The following is a 25,255-nucleotide window of genomic DNA, read 5'->3' as shown; positions in this document are numbered from 1 at the left end:
CTCCTTAAATCTATCACTTATATTGAAAATATCATTGATAATAAAAGTAAACATGAAATCACAGCGCCCACCCCCCCGCCAAAAATTGTTTCTCTCTGTAGGTACATTCTCGGTATTGGTTCTAAAATCCTCTAAAATTTGTTTACAAAAACATGAACAGTGACGACTACTTCTGGAACGTACACGAAACATGAATTTATATTCTTTTCCTCTGAAGTCATTTGCATAATCAATCTCAAATTATTAAAACTCTGATTCTATAATCAAGAGCTAAGGAGTGCCCATGACCACATTAGTGGTATTTAGAGAGCAGACGAGGAAACAGTGCCCACGACTGCCCAAACCAGGGATGAGTGACGTGAGGCACAGTCAGGCTGGCTCGTTCTAGTTTCTGGTAAAAACAACTGAGCACAGGATGTAATAAAACTAATCCTAATGGCTTCTGATTTGATATATGAACAAGAAAACTAGAGAAATGGTCACATCAACCTTTCTGATCCTTAAAGTGTTAGTCGCTCAGTCGTGTCTGACTCTTTGGACCCCATGGACTATAGCCCATCCATCCATCCATGGGATTCTCCCCATTTCCTTCTCCAGGGGATCTTCCGGACCCAGGGATCAAACCCAGGTCTCCCAAATTGCAGGCATACTCTTTACCATCTGAGTTACCAGGGAGGCCATGATCCTTAAAACATTATCTTTAAAATGCCATTTCAAAGTCTTTACATGTTAATGAAACAAAAGAGCCCCCAAGAATATGCTTTTCTGCCCACCTTAAGTATAAATCCAAACTCCTTAAAATCAGCTCTCTAAAAGGGAGACCCTACAGTAAAATGAAAGTTTCCCTGGGAGCTGTAGTCACAGGTGAAATCTCAGGATATAATAAACCAGGGGGGTTTCTGAAAGGTGACAGCCTCTGCAGGGCTCTGACGGACACGGCAGCCAGGGGGAGGCAGGGAGGCGGCAGCTGTCTTTGGACAGACACTAGCGCAGGCGGAGGGGAGCAGTGTGAAACGCCTGGAGGCACAGAGGAACGCGAAGACGCGAAAGGGACGAAGCTGGCTGAGGCAGGGACAGCCTTCCACAGCGAGAAACAGAGGAGAGGCAAGCGACGCTGGCTTAGGGGAGGACACTGCACCACAGTCAGCAAAGGAAGGGGAAGACTTCCCGAACAAAAGGATTCACTGGGAGATGTTTAAGCAAGACAACGAAATAGTGAGGGTCGTACTTTGACAGTTTAGTCTGGGAACACGTGACACGAAGTTCCCAGCACTCACACACCATGGGGACTGAACGCACACAGGGAATCCCTGAGACAGACGCGAATCTCATCACACAGCATGGGGACTGAATGCACACAGGGAATCCCTGAGACGGGGCGCGAAGCTCATCACACAGCATGGGGACTGAACGCACACGGGGAATCCCTGAGACGGGCGCGAAGCTCATCACACACCGTGGGGACTGAACGCACACGGGGAATCCCTGAGACGGGCGCGAATCCCAGCCTAGACTCCCGGCAGCACTGCTCCGCACGACCGTCTGTGCTGAGCAGCCGGTCCACGTGGGGCTGCCCGTGCCACACAACCAGTGAGTGCCTGCGATGCGGCTGGTGTGCCCGGGGAAGCGGAGGGGCCACGCTTCACTAGCGGCTGCCCTCGGGACACCGCAGCCCCAGCATGACGCCCAGGTTTTGGGGAAGATGCTGAGCTCCACCGCAGGCACTGTGAAAGGAGAGGACGCCCCGCAAAAGGGCTGAAGTCGAAGCTGGGGCTCAGGAAAGCCGTCCGCGTGGACAAGACCCCAGAGGATCTACCAAGCAGAAAGGAAAAAAGAAACTGAACACGAAGAGAGGGCAAAGGTTAAGAAACAATGAAACAGAGACCACGAAGAACCTGCAGAAGGCAGTGAGGAGGAGGAGCCCAGGAGGAAAGGGAACTCAGGCGAGCCCTGCATCTGTCAGGCAACATGCAAACCGGCTCCCAGGACAGGGACACGGCAGAGGGGGAGACCGGGCTCAGGGTCCTGCCACCGCGCGGGGCGCCAGGGAGACGGGTGGCCGCGAGCGGGCCCTCCTGCACCATGGACACCCCCCAGCAGCACGAACCCACCAGTAAAACACCAGACTCCTGCCCACGAAGCCAGAGGAGAGTCGGCCAGGGGCAAAGCTGAGCGCCTGCGAGCCGCTGTCCTCAGTGGCTGCGAAGTATCCATGTGCGAGGCTCAGTTCTCGAGACACTGGGAGACAGCCGGCCTTCTCCTGCCCCCGGCAAAACCAGTGAATGCCTGCTCACATTCAAAGTTAGTGAATATGTTTTCCGAAAGAAGAACAATTTTTAAATTCAGAAATGTATTCAGATTTCCAAGTTCAATGGTAAGATCTACAGACTTTCATAAAAGGAGATGGAGGTTCATTAACTACTTAATCTTTAAAAATTAAAATAATTCACATAATTCAAAACCCAAAACCCTGTTAAAAAGTATACAGTTCCAAGTCCACTCTCTCCGCCTCCCTTGACCCGCCCCCGCCCCCCGACCCCCCCGAAACCAGACGTGATGAATCGCGCCCATGAATCCTTGTGAATGCTCCCAGGATTCTTTATGCAAATACACATTCTACCTTTCCCACCTTTAAGACACAAAACATTACTCATTGTTCTGAAACTTCTTTTTTTCACTTAAACACGTATCTTAGAAACCTTTCCATGTCAATGTAGAAAGGGCCTCCAAATTCCTTCAGAGTTCCTGACGATCAACGTTAAACAGAAGCTAAAGCCACAAATCCCAGCCCTGAAAATAAGAGGGATTGCTATGAGCCTGGGAGGAGCTGAGAAAGAGTTATCAGCCTAGACTTTACTAATCATCTTTTAAATACCTTCTTAAAAGCTGAAAGCAGTTAACATCTACAACAGCGAAAATAAGCCTATTTGCTCTTTTACGAGCTATGAAAAACACTCTAAATACTCAGAACCTAATATATTTAAACCATAAATAAAATTCCTAGAGTACTTTCTTAGAGGAAACAGGTGCTGTACTCATAAAACCCAGGCTACGTATAAAGCTCCTCTCTCATTAAACACCTTTTGGAAGCAGTTCTGTAGTAAACCTCAGGCCAGGGCAGTGGTACATCAAGTCCAGTCATTACTGCCCAGAGCAATGGACTTTGAGCTCCAATAAAATCAGCGGCCTGCTTGGGCTGCAGGTCCTCAGATCTCACATCCTGCTCTGATGCAATTAGCCCACAGTGAGCTAATCAACTCCCCCAGGGCTCACTGCCTCACGACGCCTCACTTCCTCAGACAGTAATAAACACCAGCGAGCCAAGGTAGCACCTCATTAGCTGGCTGCACGACTGTTTACAAGGCAGCTGCGGCCGAGTGCTCCCTGCACACAGTTTGTGTCAAAGCATGCTTTCCTAGCCAAAGAAACAGCTCTTCACAAGAGGGGGCTCTGCCAGGCCACCGGGGACGCAGGCCCCCACACGCCCGCAGCGGGAGGACCTCAGCCCCCGGTGGACCCGCCACGTCCGCTCTCACGTCCTGCCTGCCCTGAGCACGTGTCTGCTGAAGTCTAGGAACCTGCTTGGCTATCACTCAAAGCACAGGGAAAGGGGAGCTCAAAGTTACTGTCACACCCACCGGCCACAGTTAAACTTCCATGTTTTGTCCTTCAAACGTTCACTTCACTGCTTTGAAAAACAAAAGGATTCTTCAGGTACCAAAGTAAACTATCACGGCAATCTGACAGAACGAGCCATGACACAGCCCGCAGAGAAAAGCCCCCACTGGCTCCCTCACACGGCCCCGGGCAGGCCCGAGCCCCCAACCAGGGCAGCAAACCCAGGGCACCCCCGCGGCAGGGGGCGCAGCACTCGCCTGGCCCGTGGCACCAAGACGCGGTGCTGCACCATGAGCGTGTGGCAGATGGCCGCCATCAGCGTGAAGGCCTCCTCGTTGGCCGAGTCCCTCCACACCAGGCTCAGCAGTGTGTTGGTCTGCTGCTTCGTGTCCAGCTTCTTCAGACACTCCTCGGCGATGTACAGAACGGACAGCCGCCCATCCTCCTGAAAGGCAGAGGGACCGGTCGGTCAGCCACGTCCTGTCAGAGCTCAGCTCGACTCACGTGTGAGAGAGGCATTATGTTAAAGGTTATCCGCATCACGAAGAACAACCTCAGCGTCTCTGCTAAGTCGTGCCTCGAAGGGCCCCCACGTCCCCTGCAGACGCCTGCGGAGCAGGGCCGCAGGCACACAGCTGCTGGGGGACTCACGGAGCTCTAGTCCTCACACTGAGAGCAGGGCTCACTCCACAGTGTTCAGACCGCTCTAGACGAAGCACACCTGTGTGAAAATGGATTCTCATCTGGCAAAATTTCCACTTTAAATGACTTGAGATATCACAGTTTAAGCAAATATTTAAAAACTTAAGAAAAAAAATCTAAAGAAATACACAAACCTGTCATTTTGTATCTTAACTTCTCTAGAATATCTGATACACTGACTAAAATCTGAGCTAATACTCAATGAAGTTTACCTATCTGGTGTATTAATGAAACATGTACTTTCCTCATGTGTGTATACACATATATACATATGAGTAAATAAAATATGACTATATATGCAGTCTTGGGTACTGCTGACTGTACTGTTCGGAAACCTGGATGAATGTAACTTCTGTAATCTGTAACAATCTAATAAACACTGTATGAGAGATGCGTCTCATACATATGTATCTTCACTTCGTTGTTGCTGTTCAGTCACTCGGGCATGTCTGACTCTTTGCAACCCCATGGACTGCAGCCACGTCAGGCTTCCCTGTCCTTCATCATCTCCCAGAGTTTGCTCAAACTCATGCCCATTCAGTCGGTGATGGCATCCAGCCATCTCATCCTCTGTCGTCCCCTTCTCCTTTTGCCCTCAATCTTTCCCAGCATCAGGGTCTTTTCCAATGAGTCGGCTCTTCCAAAGTATTGGAGCTTCAGCTTCAGCATCAGTCCTTCCAATGAATATTCAGGACTGATTTCCTTTAAGATGGACTGATTTGAACTTCTTGTAGTCTAAGGGACTCTCAACAGTCTTCTCCAGCACCACAGTTCAAAAGCATCAATTCTTTAGCACTCAGCCTTCTTTATGGTCTAACTCTCACATCTGTATATGACTACTTGAAAAACCAGTAGCTTTGACTAGCAGACCCTTGTCAACAAACTGGTGTCTCTGCTCTTCAATATGCTGTCTCTGTTTGTCATAGCTTTTCTTCCAAGGAGCAAGCATCTTAATTTCGTGGCTGCAGTCACTGTCTGCAGTGACGTCGGAGCCCAAGAAAATAAAGTCTGTCACTGTTTCCACTTTTTCCCCATCTATTTGCTATGAAGTGATGGGACCGGGTGCCATGATGTTCATTTTCTGAATGTTAAGTTTTAAGCCAGCTTTCTCACTCTCCTCTCTCACCACTTAGGTACCAATTATACTGTGTAGTGGCACACGGTGGAGACAGCACAGGCGTGGCTCCAGATCACCACAACAAAGCCAACATCGAAAGAGAGTGAGTCACACGGACTTCCTAGTTTACCAGTGCATGTGAAAACTGTGTTTATTCTCTACTGTAGTCTATTAAGTGCATAATGTGATGGCAATGTCTAATAAAACAATGCACCTATCTTAATTTAAAAATGTTGTATTGCTAAAAATGCTCACCATCATCTGACAACACAGAACTGCCAAAAACCTTTAACGTATAAAAAACAGTAGCTGAGAAGTATAATAAAATGAGGTATGCATACACAGATAATATTTAAATGTCACAGAGTCTCTAGAAGGTAAGTATGAACAAACTGTCTTCTGAAAACAGAAGTTTTATCTACTTTTCATTTATCAGATCTTACTTTTTTTTCACCATACATTTCACACATTTTTGCATCTGACTTGTGACAAGATGTATCAAGAGTTCCAGCACCCACCAAAACCCTCTGTTTTGCCCTTTGTAACGAGCCCTGCCCTGGCCACACTGGCTGTCCCCCATCCTCCTCCTGCTGGGCTGGCTTCCTCTCTGCTAAGGGAGCCTCTGAGCCCTTCCACTCCACCCCCCGATCCCTTTCCCCCCAGCATATTCTCAAGTGTATTTTCCTGGGACTAGACTTGGCACCAACCAGAGAGACATATTCTAAACACAAAAAACCAACCAAAAAACAAAAACCTTACATCTAGTACAGCCACACCTCAAGGCACTGCAATTGTGTAATCAAGAGAAGAAGACATCAGTGGCAGACTATACCACTTAGGTAAGACAAACAGCCTGTGTGTGACATAAAGCTTTTTATTCCTTGAAAGCACACAGGAAACACTGCTAGGTAAGAAGAGGGAGAACGGGAACTTGGAGATAAAACGTGACAATGTACATAAAATGAAATTTAAAGTAAGTCATAATGTTTATCATCTATAAAATCTGTGAAAATAGACAAAAGATGTTCTGCAGTGGTCAAGAGATAGTTAAGAGGAAACGACCTTGCTTTTCTTTTAGGGGTTGGGGAGGACAAGGAGGAAAGGGCCTGGCTGGGGCTTCTCTGTGGAGTGATGAAGACGTTCTAGACTCAGTGGCAACAGATGCCTAGCTATGTTCATACACTGAAAAGTCCCTGAATAGTGTGTCACTTTAAATGGGCTCATTCTGGGACTTTCCTGGTGGTCTAGTGGTTAGGACTTTGTACTTCCACTGCAGAAGGCACAGATTCAATTCCTGGGCAGGGAACTAAGATCTCACAAGATCCACATGCCGTGAGGCCAAAAAAAACCAAATAAACAAAAAAACCCCCAAACAGATAGATAAGAATTTATTTAAAAAAATAAAAATAAAAGGGTAAATTTTATGGTAAAATGTACGTCAATCAAGCTGTTATTTTTAAAAATTCTTAAAAATAAAAAAGAGTACAATAGTGCCTGACACACAGTAAGTGCTCCTCCTGCAAACAGGAGCTTAACCTTCTAACCCAATAGCTTCACTCAAAGAGTGGTGTACTGAGTAATAACTAAAGTGATACACAGAGCAGCCCTACTTTGCACTGAAAGACCAAACATTAAACCGCATGTCTCTATGTTGGAAAACACTTTGATTCTGGGAAAGACTGAAGGCAAAGGGGGAAGGGGGTGACAGAGGATGAAGTGGTTAGATATCACCACCGACTCAATGGACATGAATCTGAGCAAACTCCAGGAGATGGTGAAGGACAGGGAATCCTGGCCTGCTACAGTCCATGGGGTCGCAAAGAGTTGGACACAACTGAGCAAAAAACTAAACTGATAGACTGTGATCCTATTTCACACTGAAAAGGCAAACGCACATCTAAGTGTGCCCACATATCTGTGCATGCGTGTAAGGAAGAGGCATGGAGACCGCAGGGCGGCGCAGGCGAGGGCGCACGCACAGCTGGGGGCTCACCGGAGTGCTGGCCGGCCTGTCGGCCTCCTCCCCCTCCTCTTCATCCGAGTCGCTGGCTGCATCCTGGCCGCTGGCGCGGGCGGGCGAGACGGGCAGCTGGGACAGGAGGGCCTGGAGGACTCGCAGGTGCGCCAGCAACCCGTCCTCGGAGAGCGCGCCTTGGTGAGACAGCCACATCGTTAGTTAGGGGGGGTGAGAAACTGGAGGACGCGGGTGACCACTTCTCCTAAACTCTGAGAGGCATTTCTGACCAGGACACACACTACATTTCTAATATTTCACGTGCAGATGTGTACACTCAAATATATTATGCTACGATACCAAAACGCTACGACAGGCAACCCAGCAGCACAGCGTAAACGGGGAAAAACAGCTCCACACGCACAGAAATTGGCCCATTCAACTCTAAAATTCTTTTTAATCTGTGTGGCCCTGTTAAATCAGACTTCTTATCCTGCCTTATGACACTATGCCCGGGGACACCGGCCAGGCCACGGCCTTAAGCAAACGCGCTCTTCTGAGGAGCTCCTCCCCCAGAGGCCGTGCTGACAAGGGGACACCCGGCCGTGCACCCCACCCCGCCCGCTCCTATCTACGCATGCTGCCTCTACGTGAGCTCAGCAGGACGCCCTAACGTTTCATACCCAAATAATTGTCACCAACAGTTAAAACGAAGTAGAAGAGCCATGGTGCGCCCCCACTGGTGGCGGGCCGTCTGCCCTCGAGGGACAGCAGTGCAGTCAGGAAGGGCTCGTAGGGGAAGACGGTCCGCGCGTCCGCCAGGGCAGGGATGACGAAGTGGAAGATCTGCTCCGTGAAGGGGGCCGCCAGGACCTCCTTCGTGAAGGCTGTAAAAACCTGTTGCCTAATGAAGAAAAACGGAAGCTCGTAATAAAATAAAAATACACTGTTCACAAAATCATTGATTAAAATCACTGTTCACAAAATAACCTTTTCATCAGACATGTTAAGTTTTTCAGATTAACTAGAGCACCCTAAACTTAATGCTCTATCATTCCTATTAAAAAAAAAAAACAAAAAAACCTTGCTATGTTTTTCTATATTCTGATAGCTACTAGAAAGCAAGAAAATAACCAGGTCACCAGAATTATAAATTTATGTTGGGTGCAGGCCAGATAGAAAAAGTACATTTTTCTTTAAACTGAGTCACACTAATAAAGCAAAAATGACTTGCAAGTCTATATTTCAGACAGCATCCTGTGCCAAAGTTATTGTTAGATACAGATCTTGTGAAATTACAAAATCAATAAACTGATTTCATTCTCACCTTGCACCTTCTGGACAGGAGTTGTACGTAAAGTGCAATGGTTTTAAAACATTCTCTAGCAAAATTTTTGCTATAGGAACTCGAGATAAATCAGAATATTCAATACTTGATGGAAGCTTGCTGTTAATTAACAAATAGAGAGATCTATAATACCCTAAAAGAAAAGAAAAACATATTTATAAGTTGTATCAATTTGTATTAAAATATCAATACCCCTCTCTCTCTTTTTTTTTTTTTACAACAAGGGGAAAAAAAACTTGGCAATTTTTAACTGCTCTTTATAAATCTCCATAGGTCCAAATTAAAGTTAGTTTTTCCTGCAAGTTTTTATCAAGTAAATCTTTTGGTTCCCAAGTAGCTTGAAGTGATGTGTAAAGTTGAGAAACCCACTGCTCAGCACCAACAATGATCAACTACATCCAATCACCTACACCGCCTCTCATCTGGGACCAGCCAAGATACAATTATTTCAGCACATCATCAAAGAACTCTATTTTCTTAAAATAAATTAATAACAACTTCTTAATACCACAAATACCTATGAGTGATCAGGTCTCCAACTGTCTTTAAACTTTTTTTTTAACTAGTTTGCCTGAATCAGGAGCCAAGTAAAAAGCTCACAGTGAGATTTTCAAAAGCTGTCTCCTACGCATCCTCCAAGTAACCACGCCACTGTGTGGCTGTAGAGACCATCAAGCTGACCCAGGACCACAGGCCCTGAGCAGACTCCGTCCACAGCTCTGTGCTCCTGGCTGTCACCTCGCGCCCGGACTCTGGCCAGCGGGCTCACTTGTCTGCCTTCTGACGGGACAAGATGTCCAGGTCCCACCTGCTCATCTCCCAGCCATTCCTCCCGGAACTCAAGTTCCCTTTAAAGGAACGGCTCCCTCTGGAGACCACAGTGTGGACACCGAGGGGCTCAGGTGTTTTACAGGCGACCTGCATGAAGCAGACACACGGGCATGGCCCGCCTAAGCTGTGGGAGGGCTCCTCTGCCACCTCTAACATCCCAGGCCACCAGCCCTGCGGGGCCGCGCCCTCTCCTGAGGCAGGACGCACATCTCCAGCTGTAGTCTTGAGCACCTCGCCATTCTAAGCACACACGGACACACTCCCCACTTGTTGGGGGCTCCCCACTCTGCACCCAAGGTTCAGCCGCTGAACAGGGCTTCCCTGCAGGGGACCCCTAGACCTGCTCCGTGACCACCCCAACCCTAACCTCACAGACACTGCTTAACCAGCAACACTCGACAAGACAGGGAAAGCTCTTCTGCTATAAAACTGAAAATACAGGGCCCTCTCTGGTGGTCCAGTGGTTAAGGACCCACCTGCCAATGCAGGAGACGCACGTTTGATCCCTGGCCCACAGACCCCACATGCCAGGGAGCAACCGAGCCCGTGAGCCACAACTATCAAGCCTGTGCTCTAGAACCCGGGAGCCGTAACCAAAGAAGCCCCTGCAATGAGAGGCCCAAGGACCCAAGTAACTGGAGAGCAGCTCCCCCTTGCTGCGGCCAGAGAAAGCCGCTCAGCAAAGAAAGCCCACAATAGTAAAAAAAAAAATACTTAAAATTTTTTTTTAAAAATCTGAAAAAACAAATACATCAAGAAATTTTTAAACATATCAAGAAGAATTTTGAAGTGTCACATTATTCTATCAACGTCACATCTGTGTATACTGAACAGACTGGCAGCAGGAACAGCGTATAAGGAACAGCTTGGTCGCAGCTCTGAAGAGCTTCAGGCTAAGGCAACCTGGTACACGGTAACACAAACTTATGAAGAAAAAGACGCTAAAATGTTGGAGACTAGTGATGTCAGGAAGTGACTTATCAAAAAAGACGAAACACAGCTATGCCACAGAAGATGCTGGCAGCAGCACTTTCTGTGTAAGATTTCAAAGTGTTGCCTAGTGCAAGACACATTCAAAAATAATGCATATTCTTTAGTTATCTCCTTCACACTTTTAGAAAGCAGAAGTAAAAACTTTTTATGAAATGCTTAGCCTTAATATCAATATATACAATAATAGAGCAATACAGTGGACTTTAAAATTTCTTCTTTAAAGATCAAATTCTGTAATTTTCAATTTACTTTTAATTAACTCAGTAATTTCCCGAATTTTTCAACAAAATAAGTAGGGTTTCTTTTTTTTTTTTAACTAGCCAATCAGTAAGGCTGGATGTATAAGAATTTAGTTTATACAATTTTAATCTTGAGGATTAAATTAGCTAGATTTAACCTAGAGTAGTCCATCAAGAAAACAAAAGCAAAATTATGTTTTTATCAGTAACTGTTCCTTCCTGGAATTTCTTTTGATAGCTCCTTTTACGACCAGTAACACATCCATTTTAACGTTAACGCTCCTGGAGTCCAGGAGCCCTGGAGCTCCGATACCCAACCTGTGATAACAAGTCAGAGTTTTGCTGCTGTTGCTGACCACATGGTGTGGCCCATGGGATCTCAGTTCCCCAGCGAGGGGCTGAAGCAGGGCCCCTGGCACTGAAAGCGCCGAGTCCTAATCACAAGGCCACCAGGGACTCCCTGGAGTAAACTCTTGAAAAGGTTTATTTCACGGTACTCAGCTGTCAGGGAAGTCTTAAGCGCCATGTGCACGTCCTCATCTCCCTGCCAGCGTCACTAAGGCGTCCTCAGAGGATTTTCAGACGGAGCTTCTTACACCCAACAGCGCGGCCGCTTGAAGACGGGTGTCACCCACTTAATGAGAAATGTCAGACAAACTGAGCATCTTCTTCTTCTCTACTGAACCACTTGATTCCCGGGACAGGCTCTCTCCAGGTGGGTCAGCATGTCGCTGTGCTGGAGGCGGCCTGCGCCCAGCACCCAGGCTGCCAAGTTTAGCCATGGCAGCCCGGCCCAGCACAGCAGGCCCCGGTATCTGCACCTCGGATGACTAGTTTCCTTCACTTTCAAGCGACAGGGAAGGTTAGAGATTAGATGCATTTCCCAATTCTGAGGGGGGTAGAGAAGAGGAGAGATGCTAGAGTCTGTGACCCACAAAGGTCCCATCCCAGCCGCAGACTCGCGGTCCCTGCCCTGAAAAGTGCCCTGGCCACTGCCAACTGCTCACAACAGCGCCACCCTCAGTTCTGACACCACCAACTCACCATTCTGAATCATGTAGTGCAAAATTTGTTCAATGACGGACACCACGTAGCTAGCATCTTGTAAAACAGGCAAGTAAGTGTCCTCAGAGGAGAACACCTCCAGCATCCTCATGGGAAGCGCAACATTCAGACTGTCATCATTACAGCTCTGCAGCAACCTGTAAAAGTGGAAAAGGTGTCCCAGAGGCAGTAGACGGCAAGTGCCACCAAGAGGTCCTCACACTCCTCACTCAGGCATGGGAAGTGCCTGGGCCCCTCTGCTCTAGTCCTACAACTTCCCCGAAAACAGACGGGCCTCAGGAAACAGCCAAGCACCGTGTCACTCGCACTTTGAGTCCTCATTACGAGCCACACAGGATGCTGGCTCCGGGTTGAGAGAGGAACATGCACAGTCAAGGAGGGAGGGAGAAGCAGGCAAGGAAAACCAGTGTGGGGAGGGTCTCACCGCGGAGCGCCCCTAACCCACCCGTGCTCCATCTAACCCAACTCAGCTAGGGGGGCTCCTTAAAAGTGCCCACCAGCTCCTTCAAACATGCCTCCTTCAAGATTCCCCACGCCCAAAACATCCCCCAAGAAGACAGCTTAATCTACTTCTGGGCCTAAGTCACCCAGCACTTTAAGTAAAGACTCTCATCTCACCATGAGAATTATAGGCTTCAGAAAGGAAGACTCAGCTGTTACAAAACTAAGTTTTATTTTCAGAGAGAGCATTTTTAAAAAATCAACTTTATGGAGACATAATTTATGTGTGACAATTTGTACTCATCTAAAGCAGGCAATACAGAGAGTTCATTAAAAAAAACTAAGATCATGGCATCCAGTCCCATCACTTTGAGGCAAATAGGAGAAAAGTGGAAACAGAGGCAAATTTTATTTTCTTAGGCTCAAAAATCACCGCAGATAGTGACTATGGCCACAAAATTAAGATACTTGCTCCTTGGAAGGAAAGTTGTAACAAACCTAGAGTATTAAAAAGTAGAGACGTTACTTTGCCGACAAAGTTCCATAGAATCAGAACTATGGTTTTTCCAGTAGTCACGTACAGATGTGAGAACTAGACCATAAAGAAGGCTGAGCACCAAAGAATTGATGCTTTCGAACTGTGGTGCTGGAGAAGACTCCTGAGAGTCCCTTGGAATGCCAGGAGATTAAACCAGTCCATCCTAAATTAAATCAACCTTGAATATTCCTTGGAAGGACTGATGCTAAAGCTGAAGCTCCAATACTTTGGCCACCTGATGGGAAGAGCTGATTCATTAGAAATGACTCTGATGCTGGGAAAGATTGAAGAGAGGGAGACAAGAGAGGATGAGATGGCTGGATGGCATCACCGACTCAATGGACATGAGTGTGAGCAAGCTCTGGGAGACAGTGAAGGACAGGGAAGCCTGGCATGCTGCAGTCCTTGGGGTTGCAAAGACTGGGACACGACTGAGGAACTGAACAACAACAGCTGTGAGTTCTGACATCACACCAACAGACACCGAACACGTCTCTGCTCCGCCGCTCGGCCCTCTAGTAAGTTCTCCCTCCACTCTCCCCTCAGCTGTGCTGTCACTAGACTTGTCTGCACTTTCCACGGTTTTACGCAGTGGGACTCACACAGAACGTGCACATCAACATCTACAGTCTTCCCTGAGCGGCTCTCCGAGACCCAGCCGGCACCCGCTTACAGCGTGGTCCCTCTACTGCTAGCACTGCTCCACAGCATGGAAACACCACGTTCCGGTCACCTGTTCACGTGCTGACGGGGACCTGGGTCATTTCCAGTTTTTTCTTGTTATAAATAAAGCTGTCTGAACATTCAGAGCAGCCTTGTGGACCTGCCTCACTTCTGGGTAAGCTCCTGGGCGAGGAACTACAGGTCACACGGCAGCCAGACATCACAAGGAACCATCAACGTGAGAGGCGGGGCTGAGAGCCCTGCTGCTCGTCCCCACCTCACATGGTCCTGACACTTTGAAGGTGTAGCCATTCTAGCAGCCAGACCAGCGTGCTTTACTGTGGTCTGAGACGCGATTTCTGTGAACACCTTTTCAGGTGCTCATTGGTCATTCACCTGTCTCCTTTGCCGTGGGCTGTTTCTTGAGAAAATGAATAACCCATCCTGGGCGCACCCAGGCCCGACCCCAGGCCCTCCAGCTGCACAGCCTCTGCCCATTTCAGGCCGGGCTCCCCAGGCCCGTCTTCCTGCCCCAGGATCCTCACTAAGCAGGCTGTGTCAGCTTCCCCATGTCGCTCTCCAGACACCACCACCTCTCCCATCCGGGCCCGCGTCTCTGCCTGTGCAGAGCTCTTCTCCCTTCTCAATTCCTCTTACAGCCAAGCCAGCAAGACCCCCATGCCCATCCTCCATCACAGCTCTCATCACAGGGACCCATGGGCTTACTGCAGGGAAAAATCGCCAGACTGTGAAATAGGGGGGAGGAGAGGAGAGGGGGACTGGTGGCCGGCTCAGCTCAGTCACTGGGTTCCCTCCACCCCCGCCTTCCACAGGCTCACCCCCAACTCTGCAGACGTGAGCCTGGAGAAAACTAACAGCAATGCAAATGTTTCCCACACAGAGCCACACAAATTATTCCTATTCCTGGCAATGCAAAGGGCTCTGTCAGACAGGGAATACAAATTCCCTGAGGCAGGTTCATCTGAATCAGCTGGAACATCTTACTGGTTCCCTCTTTGAGTAACCAGTTAAGTGAAGTCACTGACACATGCTCACACGCGAGTCCTGGCTTTACTTAACAGTGAGCATTACCAACTCAACGATCAATTCCGACTGCACTCCCCACGCTGTGCCTGGACTCTCCTGCTCCACCCCAGGCTCCACCTCTCTCGCAGCAGACACCAGCCTCTGGTTCTCGGTCTACACTTCGCTTGCTCTAGACAATGCACCTGAATTCCCACGGGGACTTAAAGAGGAGGCGGCACACACCCCTTCTCTGGTAACTTGCCTGCACTCCCAAAATTCAGCGCCCTGCACGTGGCAGGCAACATGAAACAACCAACGCCCCTAACAGATCACTGCTTTCACTTTACTTTCTTAAAATTTCATTCCTCATCTAAGAGAACCAGCTTCCCCAGAGAAAACAGTCCCAGGCTCGGGCTTGCAGGGGAGGTATTAAGTGAGCCCAAAGTACCGTGGTCCCAGGAGACACGGAGGCTTGAAAGGCGGGGTGGGGGGCTTCTGAGAAGAGCTCCCTCCATCAAGCGCTGAAAGCCAACACGAGGCGGAATGAGCCTGAAGGGAAGGAGGCAGGGTCCTTTTCACAAACAAGCCAACAAGCCAGCACTGAAGAAACAAGACCATTAGAAAAGTCAGCACTGAATGAGCCGTGGGTGGACACAACAACAGCATCAAGCACAGATCATCAAATGCGAAAACCCCCAGGTGGAAAGCGGCGCCCTAAGAGAGGAGAGCCTGGGCAACGCGGAGAGGAGTCTTCAGCCGCACTTGGCCTCGCTGAGCACAGACACGCTAGGTCTCTCACACGCCCTGCTCCGAGGCAGTCTGTTTATACACATTTAAACTGAATCGAGTGTGCCCCATGCCAGCAACTCTCATGGGGCGCCACTGGGCAGTGTCTGGAGACCTGCAGGGTCAAGTGGCTGCAGGCCAGGATCCTGGTGGCAAACAGCGCACAACACAGGACCACGCCCACCACACGGGGCCACGCCCACCACACACGGGGCCACGCCCACCAGAGGCTGCATCAGCCCCAACGGGACAAGGGGAGACCTGACACCCCGTTGAAAGGAAACAGAGGAGATGAAGGAACCAAAGGGATGCTAGGGCCATCAAAACAGAGAAGATAAAGCTTTTGAGATAACTGAGGAAATGTGAATAGGGAGTAGATCACGACAGCAGAGAATTACCATTTGTTCTCTCACACGAGAAAACAGCACTGCCGTCACCAGAATGCGCCTTCCCAGGACAAGTACGGGGAGCAGTGAGCGCCATGCTGTCTGCAGCCCCTTCCACACGCGCCAGAAAAACAGCGCGCTGCGTGTGTGCGGACGGACAGAGAGCAAATGAGCAAATGAAACTTGAATCCAGGAGCACGATATACGGTGGTGTTGCCACTTTTCTCGTGTCAGAAATTTTCCAAGACAGAAAGTTGGGGAAAACAAGCAGAAACTGCATTTGGATCTATCATCTATTAAAATTACTTGCTGGATGAATACCTTCAAAAGCACATTAAGTGCCACAAACTATAAGCCCAGGTCAAGAGAGCCCCAGACTGTGCTGCTCTGGGGGCAGGCATGCCTGACACCTTGAGGGCTTGTGAGGAAAAGCCGTGTGTGTGACAGAGGCCACGGCGCCCAGGCCCCACTGTGTGGTGCAGGCGTCTACAGAGAAGGTCCACGGACCCCTGCTCCAGAGAACCAACGCACACAGTGTGTTTTTCAAAGGACGTTTTTCGAGAAATAAAAGGGGTTTGGGGAAAAAAAAAGATTTCCTGGGACTCTCGATCATCCACATTCTCTCTTTGGGGGTTTTCCACTTTGCCTCTAGTGCAGCTCAGGATCTGGAAAAGTCAGCTAACAGGCCTCATTCTGACATGAACCCTAAATAAACCTGACTACACGCAACTTCCAGAAAATTAGCTGAAAGTGTATTAAAGGCTCAGAATCATTTGAAAGTTGGCTACGGTGCAGACATCATCAAATTTTAGAAAAATGGTGAAGATGTTAATTTGCTTTTTCATTCAAGTGCTACTGCTCACATCACCTCAATGTGCTCTGTACTGAGTCCAGGACACAGGTCAGGAAAGCCTGATGAAAGGCCTGACCCTTCACCCGCAGGCAGTGACCCTGGGGCCTGGGATCAGTGACCATTGGCACAGAGACGGGCCTTTCAGCTGGCCTGTCCACTTGCCAAGCAACCAGATGCCTGACGTCCCACAGAGCGATTCCAGGCCACACCAGGAAGAAAACATCCCCTGGAAGGTATGCTTCACTACATTTTACTTTCTAAAGAGAGGATCACGGAAGTAAAAACTAATACACATAACATTTCAGTCTCAAAAAAAAAAAAAAAATCCAACAACAACAGGAAATCTACTAAGACACTGAAACACAAACGGTGTTTTTCTAGACGAGACCACCACGCCACCCATGCTGGGGCAACATGGGTTTACCTGCAACAGAGGCTCATCAGCCTCTTTATTTGAAACAAGCATGTGAGTCTTTCAGATCCTTCCAACTGCTGGACAAACAGAGCGCTGTGTTTAATCAGATTCTGATACATCCATATCTGAAAGAGCAAAACATACAACTGGTTAGTCTGTAAAAAGTTAACTGTTTTCTAATTACGTAACATGCCAAATGTCCTTAATTGGCAGACACAACCAAAATAATCAAAACGTGGTTAACAAATTAATCTTCTAAGTCAAGGTTTTACTGAGCAGGATACACACATCCTGACTTTTCCATCCTAAAAAAGCACATTAGCATGAAGTTAAATTACTAAACACTAACAGTACTTGAAAACTCACATACACGTGAAACAGAAACAGTTCATTTGCAAAATTTAGCAGTCCACAAGAAAAACACTGAGAGTCACAGTTTTAATCCTAAATCACAAAGGGCAGCGGTTCCCTCTCACGCGTCTTCACTACCTTCCAGCACTGTTTCTGTGGATGCTCTCCTCCCCGACCCCGTGAAATGCTGGTGGAAAAGGCGATCTTACAGCCCCACCACCTCCGATAAAAGGCCAGGCGTGCAACACGTCAGGTGAGAGGTACGTCACAGCTAGATGGAGGAATTCCATCACAATGTTTACACAACCATTACAGTGTGCACTGAAATATTACAGCTTTATTTGTCAATTATACTGCAGTATGCTTGAGGGGAGAAAAGGTCAGAGCTATGGGGGGATGGCCTGAATCCCCACCGTCCTGGACACGACCAGTGATGGGGGCACAAGCTCAGCAAGCGTGGACTCAGACTTCCATCCAGCTCCACCCAGGAGCCTCTCTAGTGTGGACGCCGCTGCCATGAGTGACTGAGACACCACACCTAACAAGGAACCTCCTGGACTCGCTTTCTCCACGATATGTTGGTTGCTACCTGTTCATTTATCAACAGAAACAGCTACAATTAAGAGAGCCTCTCACGTGTGCCTGTCACATTCAGTCTCCCCTTTGATAGTAAAACTTACTTAATATGAGATGTTATCAAAGTCTGAGCACAAGTGTTCTGCCTGGTAAATCCCCAGTGGGTCCAAAGTTGGTGGGAAGGAACTCCGAGACCCCGCCCAATTGTTCATCTGCCTACACAGAAGCTGTTGGAGCCGCTTGTCCGTATTTCCTCAGGAACCAACGTGACACAAGTGTTGCCTGCACTATCTGACACGCAGTGCATTCTAAAATTCATACTACCCATGCAGTCCAGTTTGTTCAGTCACTCAGTCATGTCCAACTCTTTGCGACCCCATGGACTGCAGCACGCCAGGCTTCCCTGTCCGTCACCAACTCCTGGGGCTTGCTCAAACTCACGTTCATCAAGTCAGTGATGCCATCCAACCATCTCATCCTCTGTCACCCCCTTCTCCTCCCACCGTTAATCTTTCCCAGCATCAGGGTCTTTTCAAATCAGTCAGTTCTTCGCATCAGGGTGCCAAAGGGCTGGTGCTTCAGCTTCAGCAGCAGTCCTTTTGATGAATATTCAGGACTGATTTCTTTCAGGATGGACTGGCTGGATCTTCTTGCAGTCCAAGGGACTCTCAAGTCTTCTCCAACACCACAGTTCAAAAGCATAATTCTTATGCACTCAGCTTTCTTTATGGTCCAACTCTTACATCCATACATGACTACTGGAAAAACCATAGCCTTGACTAGACGGACCTTTGTTGGAAAAGTCTCAATATGCGTTTCAATATGCTGTCTAGGTTGGTCATAGCTTTTCTCCCAAGGAACAAGCGTCTTTTAATTTTATGGCTGCAATCATCATCTGCAGTGATTTTCAGTTCAGTTCAGTTGCTCAGTCGTGTCCGACTCTTTGCGACCCCATGAATTGCAGCACACCAGGCCTCCCTGTCCATCATCAACTCCCAGAGTTCACTCAAACTCACGTCCATTGAGTCGGTGATGCCATCCAGCCATCTCATCCTCTGTCATCACCTTCTCCTCCTGCCCCCAATCCCTCCCACCATCAGAGTCTTTTCCAAAGAGTCAACTCTTCGCATCAGATGGCCAAAGTACTGGAGTTTCAACTTTAGCATCATTCCTTCCAAAGAAATCCCAGGGCTGATCTCCTTCAGGATGGACTTGTTGGATCTCCTTGCAGTCCAAGGGACTCTCAAGAGTCTTCTCCAACACCACAGTTCAAAAGCATCAGTTCTTCGGTGGTGCTCAGCTTTCTTCAGTCCAACTCTCACATCCATACATGACCACAGGAAAAAAACATAGCTTTGATTTTAGAGCCCCCAAAAATAAAGTCTCTCACTGTTTCTACTGTTTCCCCAAAGTATTTGCCATGAAGTGATGGGACCAGATGCCATGATCTTAGTTTTCTGAATGCTGAGTTTTAAGCCAACTTTTTCACTCTTCTCTTTCACTTTCATCAGGAGGCTCTTTAGTTCTTTGCTTTCTGTCATAAGGGTGGTGTCATCTGGTATCAATATCTGAGGTTACTGATATTTCTCCCGGGCAATCCTGATTCCAGCTTGTGCTTCATCCAGCCTAGCATTTTTCATGATGTACTCTGCATATAAGTTAAATAAGCAGGGTGACAATAGACAGCCTTGACGAACTCCTTTCCCAATTTGGAACCAGTCTGTTGTTCCATGTCTGGTTCTAAGTGTTGCTTCCTGACCTGCATACAGGTTTCTGAGGTCAGGTGGTCTGGTATTCCCATCTCTTAACCCATTAACAGATAACAGTAGAAGGTCTAGTAAACACTGTGACCATCTCACGGGCACCTGTGGGAACTGTAAGAATAAGGTTGTAAATACACTAGTCAAGTAATTACGGTTCAACAACATAAAGAAACCCTCAAAGTGCTTTCTTTAACACTTCTTGGACTGCGTTTGTTCGTTTTAATTAAGGTACAATTGACGTTCCTGGAGGAGGAAATGGCAACTCCCTCCAGTATCCTTGCCTGGAACATCGCACAGGCAGAGGTGCCCGGAGGGCTGCGGTCCACGGGGTCTGGAAGAGTCAGACATGGCTGAGCACACGTGCACACGGAAGTGATGGTCGATGTTACTTAAGTTTCACGGGCACAACGTAACGATTCAAGTGTTTAAAACTACACTCCACTTACAGTTATCATAAAACACTGGCTTTATTCCCTGCACTGTGTGATGTATCTCTGGAGTGGACTGGCCTTTGATATTGTTTTTAAATTTCTCTAGAAATGCACCAACATCATCATTCGCAAAGTTCTAAGGACATTAAATACCTGCTTTGCTTCACTTTTTTTTTCTGCTTAACTCTTTTGTTGTTTTTTTCTTTACTAAATTCAGATATATGAAGTTTCCTTATGCATCCTTTCTCAGGAAGTCAACTGAAGGTGTGTATCAATAAAACGAGAGAGTACACCAAGCAGGCGAACAGGAGTGCAATCAGGAGAGAGGCTCTGAAACTGAAGCGAAGCGAGCGTTCCCAGGGCGACTGCACCACGGCCGCAGCGCAGCAGGCTCCCGGGCGCACAGGACGCCCGGGGGGCGAGCGCCAGCCGCCTGACTGAGCGGAAGCTGGAGGAGGACCCGACCCTCAGAGACCAAAGATGAGGAGACAGAAGTGACACGATACTTAACTCCAGAGTAATTCAGGAAAGCTACACAAAAGAAAACACCGTTTTAGCAGAGAGCATATTTAGTCACGATAATCAAAAATGAGTCAAGGGAGTAGGTAGAGCCACATATGCTGTTTTGTACGCGGCACCTTAGATAAACAAACTCCCAATAGCGGTGTCACACCTGCTCTTAAGATAGCAATCAGGGAACCTGAAGATGGGGCAGGAGACCTACCCTCCACGTATTATGTGACTGGTTTATTGTTCTTGCATTTTTGTTTGCAAACTGAATAAAGCATCTGGTTCGTTTTTGTCCTATGAACCAGGTTTGAGGGGCTGGCGAATTCTGACTCTATGTAGGGCCGTGGGGCCGGGCCACTGCACACCTGGAGACCACGCAGGACTGCTGACCGACCTCGGGGCGGCCGGGGCCGCGCTCTAAAGGCAAGGGCGCGCTCGAGAGACACCTGACCCTCCCGGCCGTCTCGCCCCCAGACCCGCGGCTGTGCTCCCCAGCTGACCTTCAGTCTGCGAGCGCGGGAAGGAGGGGCAGTCCGCGCCGACAGAGCGCCGACGCCCTGCTGCTGTGCACTTCTCATTCCTCTCCTCGTTGGCCTCAGAGCCGAGAAAAGGTGTGTCTAAGGCAGCCACCTTCACCGCTCTCGAGACCCACAGGATGTTCCTCCCATGGCCCATCCCGGTTCGGAACAGGAAGCAGTGTGGGTGTTGGAACCAGAGCCCACCCCGGCAGTGAAGTGCCCTCCCTCTCCTATACTTGAGTTTCACACAAGGGGGCTGCTGCCAGTCGCACGGCTGGACCACGGAAGGCTGACCTTTCACTGTAGACTCATCCTTCAAACAAGAATAAGTATGTATTTAACCTAATGATCACACAGGAATCTCTACTACTTCCTGGGAAACTGGACTCAGTGACAAGTTCTACTTTTTAAAAAGACTGAGCCAGTCGTGGATGTCCCCCATTAATACGCACCACTCATCACTGGTGGCCTCACAACCTGTAAAATGTTTTAAGTTATACGGTTACGTTCTGGGCGGCGGGCTCCGCGCTGGACCCGGTGCAGACGGTGCACTCCGGACCATGGTGCACAGCGCATGCACGGCACGGCACCCCCATTTCTTGTATCTAAAATTCCGTAATTAAAAAAAATGAAAAAGCCTACAGAAAATCTGTATCAACTTTAAGAGGAAAAACACATGATCACAAAGACAACCCATCACCACTGACCGTGGAGGTTCACAAGGACAGCCGTGCTGGAGGGGCGTCTGCCAGTGAACCAAAAGCTGGAGAACACGCACACAAGGGTTAGAGAAAGCAGAGTCGACACTCACCAAGCGTTTCGAGTCTTCACTCTGTCTGTAAAAAAACAGGAGCTGCCGCACCAGGAGGGTAAGGTTGGGACCACTGGCAAGGGGGAAAGCGCCACCGGACTGGGACAGGCTGGCACAGCGGTCGAACGCGCTCCTCTGGATGGAACACTGGAGACAGACCGAGACAGAGGGCGGCGTCAGTGCTTGTGCGGCCTGAGGTCTCCAGGCCTCGGGTCGCTGGGAGCGCAGATGAGCGCGAGGGCTACGCCACGTGGAGGTCACAGCTGGTCGCCTGGGGTGCAGCTGCTCCACACCCTCTACAGGGGTCACCACCACCGCCATCTACGTCATCTGTAGCCGTGGTTTGGCCTAGGCTTGTATTTCATAATTTGAAACCACCAAAAAACTCACCTAAACTAGTAAAATCACTTGTTGGGGAAAATACTATTATCCACATTAACTTTCTTTTTTTTTTTAAATTTTTTTATTGAAGGATAATTGCTTTACAGAATTGTTGTTTTCTGCACATTAACTTTCACTAAACAAGTACACACAAAAATGCACATAAAATGAATTCCACCTCTAAGAATCCAATGCTATATTCAAAATAAGTTTTCTCATGCCTAATTCCTTCTCAGTTTAAAAGCAAACTTACTTGCTGTTTTCTGTCTCTATAGCCTCGAATAAATGACTGGATAATTATTGCATTTTTCAATCTTCGCCTTTCTTCCTGAATAACATAGGGAGGAAGAACAATTGGTCAGAATCAGTGCAAATGACATACACTAGTTAAGACTACACACCACAAAATTCACTCTTTGAAACATACCATTCACCAATTTCTAATATATTCAAAGTTGTACAGTCATGCCCACTGTCTACTTTCAGAACATTTTCGTCACTCGGCCCCATAAAACCCCTGAACCGCTGGCCGTCAGTCACCCCTCACTCTGTCCCACCCCACCCCTCCACCCTGCCCTGCTGCTGCTAAATCGCTTTAGTCGTGTCCGACTCTGTGCGACCCCAGAGACGGCAGCCCACCAGGATTCCTCGTCCCTGGGATTCTCCAGACAAGAACACTGGAGTGGGTTGCCATTTCCTTCTCCAGTGCATGAAAGTGAAAAGTGAAAGTGAAGTCGCTCAGTCGGGTCCGACTCTAGCGACCCCATGGACCGCAGCCTACCAGGCTCCTCCGTCCACGGGATTTTCTAGGCAAGAGTACTGGAGTGGGGTGCCATTGCCTTCTCCGCCACCCTGCCCTGGCAACCACTAATCAACTTTCTACCTCCATGGAACTCTACTCTGGACGCTACACACAAGGGAGCCATAATATGCAGCCCCTGAACCTGCACATGGGCCCCCCATGTGCCCGCACTCGGAGACAGTCCACGGGTATCACACAGCAACCTGCCAAGCGAGCGCCACTCCTGTTTCAAAGACACAGAGACTCAACTCTCCATAGAGACTAGGGATCCCGAAAGATATGCGTCAGAAAGCAAACGCAGGCGTGACAGGAAAACCGGTGCTCTGTCTTAGCACGCAACGCCACTTCACAGCCTCCCTGAATGGCGCCTACAGGCGTGAATAGCACACACACATTCATACAGTCACACCGTCAGGCCACAAAAGTGCACTTTCTGAGCTTGAGATGGTTATGAGGGAACCCCTGAGCTTGAACCAAGTTTGGGCATCAATTCATAACTATGATTCTAAGGGTACTTGATGATAAACTCATAAATCATCCCAGGCATTTTCAACACATTCATTTTTGTTCATTCAGTTGTTAACTAGGGAGGAAGCCTCAGTAACACTCTAGTTCTCTGGCAGGTGTACCAGAAATAGATCAGCCCTCACAAGGCCTCAAGGTCAGCCTGCAACCAGCTTATCCCCCCTCAGTTAAAGGGGGTTTACCGTCCCACTCCCTACTGCCTGCCAGAAACAAATGCAATGCTCTCTGAAAAGAAAAAGAGGTCACATTCTAGAACCTGAACACATCATTCTGGTTAGAACATACGATGCCCAGTATTCAACCAAAATAACCAGGCAAAAGACAAGAATTTAAAATCAAGAGGACAAACAACACAAACAAACCCACAGGAATTCCAAATACTGGAGTTTAAACATTATCTTTAAAAACCTAAAATTATGTTCAAGAAATTAAAAGACAAGAGAACTGGTAAATAAAAGAATCAAAGACAATTCTAGGACTGAAATAAAAACTGGAATTCAGAACTCAGTGGATGTATTTAATAATCAGACATCACTAAAAGAGGTAATTTGTAAATTAGAAGTTGAGAAAAGACTAGCCAAATCAAAGGATAAACATACAGAGAAGAGGACACAGCACCTGTAATGTGAGCCCAAGGGGAGGAGGAGGAGAGGGGAGCTGGAGCAGAAGCACCACAGGGAGCAAGGGCTGCCTGAGAGCGCTCCAGAGAAGAGCAGACGCAGCAACCAGTGCACCGGCTTCCCTGGTGGCTCAGTGGGTAAAGAACCCACCTGCAGAGCAGGAGACCCAGGTTTGAACCCTGGGTCACAGGGATTCTCGGGAGGAGGGAATGGCTACCCACTAGGTGTCATTTTCTTGTTTTTCAGTATACTTTTCTTGTTTGGGCAGTGACCCTCAAGGGAGGGCAATTTCACCACCAAGGAAGCATTCAGTGATTTCTGGAGACATCTGCAGTTGTCCCAGTTGTTCCAGCTGCCTACAGCGTTCCTGCTCCGTCCTCCAGGAATTCACTCAGCTCTGACGAGCTCAGAGACACCATTCCTCGACACAGACAGCAGGCCCTCCGGGTGCCCCGCAGGACCCTGCCTCACCCCTGCGGTCCATGCCAGCAGGAACACTGTCTTGTCTTATCTCACCCACACACCCAGCCGGCAGAATACTACCCGGGACACGAGCTCTCAATATGTATGTGTTAAAGGAATGCATGACTTATTAAAAACAAAACAAGAAACTACGCAGAAAAGCAGGCCGTAAGACACCACACTGCTGATGAGTCAACAAGGCAAAGCCACTTTAAGAAACTGTCTCCGATGACAAAATGTAAAATAGACTGGAACAAAAGGGGTCCCTAGCCCCTTTCGTGTACTCAGCTTCTTCACAAACACACAAACAGTGCACACAACCTGCATTCACAGGGAGTCTTCTCCTACTTGGTAAAGCACGAACATACTCCAAGACTTTCTACCGCTTCTGGAAGCCACACCACAAGCAACCACATGAACCGGAAGTCTATGTCCTCCCCACTCTGGAAACTCCTCCTTTAAGCCCGTCTTTTCTACATTCTTTTAGCCCATCTACATTAGATGACTCACCATAAAATCAACAAATCCAG

General features: G+C 48.3%; 1 protein-coding gene across 4 annotated transcripts in view; it reads right to left on the bottom strand.

Moving 5' to 3' along the window:
* UBE3C (ubiquitin protein ligase E3C) overlaps positions 1–25,255 on the bottom strand; it is a 115,289-nt gene that overhangs the window by 66,090 nt on the left and 23,944 nt on the right. For 3 of the 4 annotated variants that reach the window (XM_061415325.1, XM_061415326.1, XM_061415327.1), the window contains exons 3-10: positions 22,570–22,644; positions 21,936–22,082; positions 16,985–17,100; positions 11,847–12,004; positions 8,719–8,872; positions 8,075–8,295; positions 7,431–7,588; positions 3,876–4,063 (exon numbers count right to left, since the gene is read on the bottom strand). In XM_061415325.1, the coding sequence (XP_061271309.1) occupies positions 3,876–4,063; positions 7,431–7,588; positions 8,075–8,295; positions 8,719–8,872; positions 11,847–12,004; positions 16,985–17,100; positions 21,936–22,082; positions 22,570–22,644 (1,217 nt within the window). Of the gene's footprint in view, positions 1–3,875; positions 4,064–7,430; positions 7,589–8,074; positions 8,296–8,718; positions 8,873–11,846; positions 12,005–13,448; positions 13,472–16,984; positions 17,101–21,935; positions 22,083–22,569; positions 22,645–25,255 lie in introns of those variants that run through there. The other variant, XM_061415329.1, reaches the window with a different exon arrangement.

Source organism: Bos javanicus, chromosome 4, assembly GCF_032452875.1.
Source record: "Bos javanicus breed banteng chromosome 4, ARS-OSU_banteng_1.0, whole genome shotgun sequence".
NCBI classification, from domain to species: Eukaryota; Metazoa; Chordata; class Mammalia; order Artiodactyla; family Bovidae; genus Bos; species Bos javanicus.
This window is presented reverse-complemented; position numbering and strand designations above follow the sequence as displayed.